Below are 4,425 nucleotides of genomic sequence, written 5' to 3'. Positions count from 1 at the left end.
AAAATAATGATTTAGAAAAACTTTAGAGCTTTCAAAATGTTGTTTGATCCGGCTTTGCGTTCCCTATAGCTACCGAAGAGTTTTTAATTCAGGAATCAAAATATTAATGTTCCCTGGGCTTTGCTTAGAGTCGTTTCACACCGCTTTGTCCCCCTTCGCTTTTCTTTGCTCTTATTCCTCTTTTTTTCTTTTCGCTTCGAGGATCAATTTAAAGAGCAATAACGCGGTCGTCTTTGCACCAATATTAACACAATTTCAAACAAATATAATTCAACCAAGGGGACGTCAAATATGTCAATATGAAGAAATCAATGTGTTCGTCTAAAGAAACATTACGGTTTTAGAACTTTAACTGACACTGAGTAAAACACAAAATATTACGTCTGAAAAGCGTTCAGCTACAGGGCGTGATTGACCCCTTCAAGATGCGGATGGTAAACCATTAAATGAATATCTCTGAGTGATTGGAAAGTTTCCGAGGAGTATGTGTATGAGAGAGAGAGAGAGAGAGAGAGAGAGAGAGAGAGAGAGAGAGAAATATATATATATATATATATATATATATATATATATATATATATATGTAGAGAGAGAGAGAGAGAGAGAGAGAGTGCGCGCGCGCGCGCGCGCGCGCGTGTGTGTGTGTGTGTGTGTGTGTGTGTCTGTGTGTACGTGTCTGTGTGTGTGTCTGTGTGCGGTGTAGGGCGGTAGGTGGGTTTGAGGGTTATGCTGCTGAGGAGGCTTAAGCGCAGCAGAATGGCTCTATACCCTACATAATATCTAGAATGACCCTTGCTTGGTTGCAAGAAAGGTTTGGATAAGCAGAAAGCTTACCTATGAATGGTCACCGCTTTCACTTAGCTTGAACCCCATTGATTACATGAAAATTTGACCCCACGACATGCCACAAGGTTATTCCAAATTTCAGCAGCATATTCGAGCTTTTCTGGAGAGAAATCTTTGATGCACACTTGCACATTTCGGTTTAGTTTTTTTTGCAAGTGTTTTACGGCGCTCGCAACTGTAGAATGTCATATGAGCGCACGGGGCACATTAACTTTTTCAGTCGGTAAGAAATTTTGAATTTTGCCCAGGTGGCGGCCGAAGCCTACTCTTATCGGTTTGATACCACAGAGGTGATCTTTAACGTGCGCAACTTGCACATGGGCCTTCCGAGGTTTTTCGCCCTTGTCCGAGAAGGTGGTGTAGATCTTTCCCACCAGAAGATCAGGGGTGTGGCTGAAAGACAGCAGTAAGAAGGAGCCAAGGAGTAGAAGTAGAAAGGCTGCAGAAAGAGCCAGGAGCCCAGTGGAGGGGTCAAAGGAAGTGAGGGGTGGGGCAGAAAGAGGAGACGACAAGAGACGACAGAACATTGCTAGAGAGTAGGAAAGGAGGTGAAAGGAGACAATTTTAGATAAAAAAATTTTTCGGTCGCCACTCGGATTGGAATCCATGACCTTTGAAAGAGAGGCAAACACCTTAACCTCTAAGATACGAGAGCCCCCTGGTTGAGTTTTAAAAAGTTTCACTCAATTTTTGTTTAACTTTTAAAAACTTGATACTTCTTAAACAAGTTGATTGATTTTCCTCTTACCAATACATATTTTGATCCCCTTTTTGTTGAAATTTGCTTGTTCGAAGTTTTGTTAAAACTAGACCAAAGATGACCGAGTTATTGTCTCTTAAATGTGTCCTTGTTTTTTAGACACCAGTGTTATTCGATGCAGCCACCCCTAATAATTTTGTCCAAAACCGAAGTGGGACAAGAAAAATGCCAATCCATTACCATCTCAAAGTTGAAATCAAAGAGATCTGCAAAGTATCGTGGCATGTAGGACAGCATGAAGGACAACACCCACTTGTGTGTCACGTGACCTGTCAAGATGGCCCACACGGCGGGGGACCTCATCACCTTGCGCCATGGCGTGTTCAGTGGCTGGGGAAACAAGCCACATTTGACATGAAGTTTGGTTGTAGGGCGTTTATATTGTTAAACACAATTTTAATAAATCAGGATATTTTTCCTTTATAGAGAAGTTTGGCCTTTAACTGAAAGTTAGTTTCAGAAAGACATTTATACTGAGATTTGTGTTTTAATGTGGGTCAGTCGCATTGCTGTCTACTTTATCGTGCTTCTTGGTCTTTCTGACTGGGTTGACCCTTGCAAGGAGCGTCCAAGAATTGAATACACTAAACAGGCCAGAAATCGTGAATGTTAGTAAATGTTTAACAACTCAATTCAGATCATTTTGGAAACGGGGTGGAAAAGGGGGGGGGGGCATAGAAGATGGGAAATGACAAAAGCAATTAATAAGCATTCGACTGTCATTTCCAAAATGTTATCTGTTGTATTTGATCTGTTCTTCGCACACATGTTTTTAAGATATAGCTGCAGATGCCCTCGAAGCTTATCAAAGATACAAGAATATGTGTCCTGTCATATTACTTTGAGAATGCCAAAGGCAAACCTGTCCCATTAAAAAGTTGGTTCAGTTTTGAAACAAAAGTTAATGTATTTGGGTTTTATCAGGGCAAATTAAAAAAAAATTATTCTTGAAGATAGGAGATGGAATAATTCAAAGTACTCTTGAAATTTTTTTTACAAGTGTCCTATTCGTCCTAACAAAAGGGACCGGGAATGGAAAGGGATTAGATCTAGGATGTAATGTAAAACCTAGTCGTATTGTTTCATTTGGAGTTGTTGTATTTTAGTACTAGATCTATGTAGAACAGCATTTCTAAAATGAAAAAAGTGTACATCAATTTGATCAGAAATAAAAACTGATAAATATCTTAGCTTTGTCTAAAGGGTCAGTGACCAAATGCCGAGAAAAGCTGAATAGGTAAAACAACAGATAGGTGAAACAGAGCCTTGGAGGAGTATTTCCTGTCTACAAAAGACAAAACAGCACATGCACGTGGAGACCTCTCGAAGGAGCCTTTGTTAACAGAGCAAAACAAACAAGGTGTTCAAATATTGTGATAGACCGAGCGTACAGTTCATAGGGAATAAGGTGAAACGAACTGCACATAGTACGACCAACCCTTGTCCTCAAAGGATTAAGACGATGAGCTTGGCTGAGGAATTGGTCGTGCAGGTTGGGCTAAGTATTCTTTGTTTGTTTAGATGCCTCAGAAAATCCGTGCCCGAACCCAGTGGAAGAAGAGCCCAGTCGAAGATTACACGCACGTTGCGGTATGGAGAAAAGTTCACTTAGTCTGTACGTGCTAAAGATGATGTATTTTTTTTGTCTGTCTAGTAAGAAAAAACTGTCGTCTACAATTGTGGATTAGCTGGGTGTGCTAAAGATGATTTATCTATTATTTTTTGTTGGTTTGGATGCGTCAGAGGAACCCAGTTTGAATCTAATGCTGCAATTTTGAAGAAGGGCTAGCTAAGGATTTCTTGGCGTGCCAGTACATGTGCACAGTTCAGCCAGTGGTAGATTAAACCATAAACAGAGAACTAAAACCCCCCAGAGAATACAGCGAACAACTCTGATTGGGCATAGGCTCTGTGAGTCATCACATCATTTATTAAGGCAACAGATACCCCAGATCCAACAAAGCGAGGTTATTAAAGATCTATTTACGTTTATTTGATATTACTTTTCTTTATCAATGTCAAGCCGACGCATTGTTTTCACTAGTTAGGCCAATTGATTTTCTTTAGACAAGCCTAGACCCAAAATTTTGCAGAACATTCTCTGTTTTGAACTTAGGCTTACAGTATTGTCAAGGGTCTGTCGTTGACATCGTAGAAGGTAAGTGATCACGGGGATGTATTCTTGAACCAGGTACACTAACTTGATCTCGACAGCTGGCCAGTGCGTCGCATCATGGCGACCACCAAACATGTACAAGTGTGATATTGTAGATTAGTACCGCCAAAATGATTTATATGATGTCTAAGCTGCCAAGAGTCTTTGAGGTTCTTTCGCATCTGTGTTTACTCGCAGATGGCCTCCCTAAACTAGTCCACTGACACAGGCAGAGGCAACACGATGAGCAAAAACCCCTCACTGACATGAGAGGTATACACAATTACTGCCATGGGGTCCTCTGTTGTGGGTCTATATGGCTTCCCCTTCCAAACCCACTCACACTAACCCCTTAAGCAGAGCCTGTGTCTGCAAATTTAATTTCATCCTCTACTTTAATAACTAGGAAGGTTTGGAGGAGTATGTGACAATTATGATCTCTAGGACGGCGGGCCGGGAAGCAGTGATTGATAGAAAAACACACTCATGCTTGGCCCGAGAAGCCTGGCTGATAACGTTAATTATAATCAAATCGGTAAAGAAATAAACTTTAGCCTTCATTAAGAACATAGTTTGACCTACTCCGGACATCCGGAGTCATGAGAAAAAGGCGCTTTGAATTTGTTTTAACATTTATGGGGACGATCGAAAAAGGATATGGGGT

At 40.9% G+C, this 4,425-nt stretch overlaps 1 protein-coding gene across 1 annotated transcript in view; it reads right to left on the bottom strand.

The window, feature by feature from the left end:
* Positions 1–1,547: 1,547 nt before the first annotated feature.
* Positions 1,548–4,425, bottom strand: part of LOC101863973 (uncharacterized transporter slc-17.2) — a gene marked incomplete in the record, with an annotated part of 8,736 nt that continues 5,858 nt past the window's right edge. The window contains 1 exon segment of the mRNA XM_005095562.3: positions 1,548–1,936. Coding sequence (XP_005095619.3) covers positions 1,715–1,936 — 222 coding nt within the window.

This window comes from Aplysia californica, unplaced genomic scaffold (genome assembly GCF_000002075.1).
Source record: "Aplysia californica isolate F4 #8 unplaced genomic scaffold, AplCal3.0 scaffold00107, whole genome shotgun sequence".
In the NCBI taxonomy this organism is placed as follows: domain Eukaryota; kingdom Metazoa; phylum Mollusca; class Gastropoda; order Aplysiida; family Aplysiidae; genus Aplysia; species Aplysia californica.
This window is presented reverse-complemented; position numbering and strand designations above follow the sequence as displayed.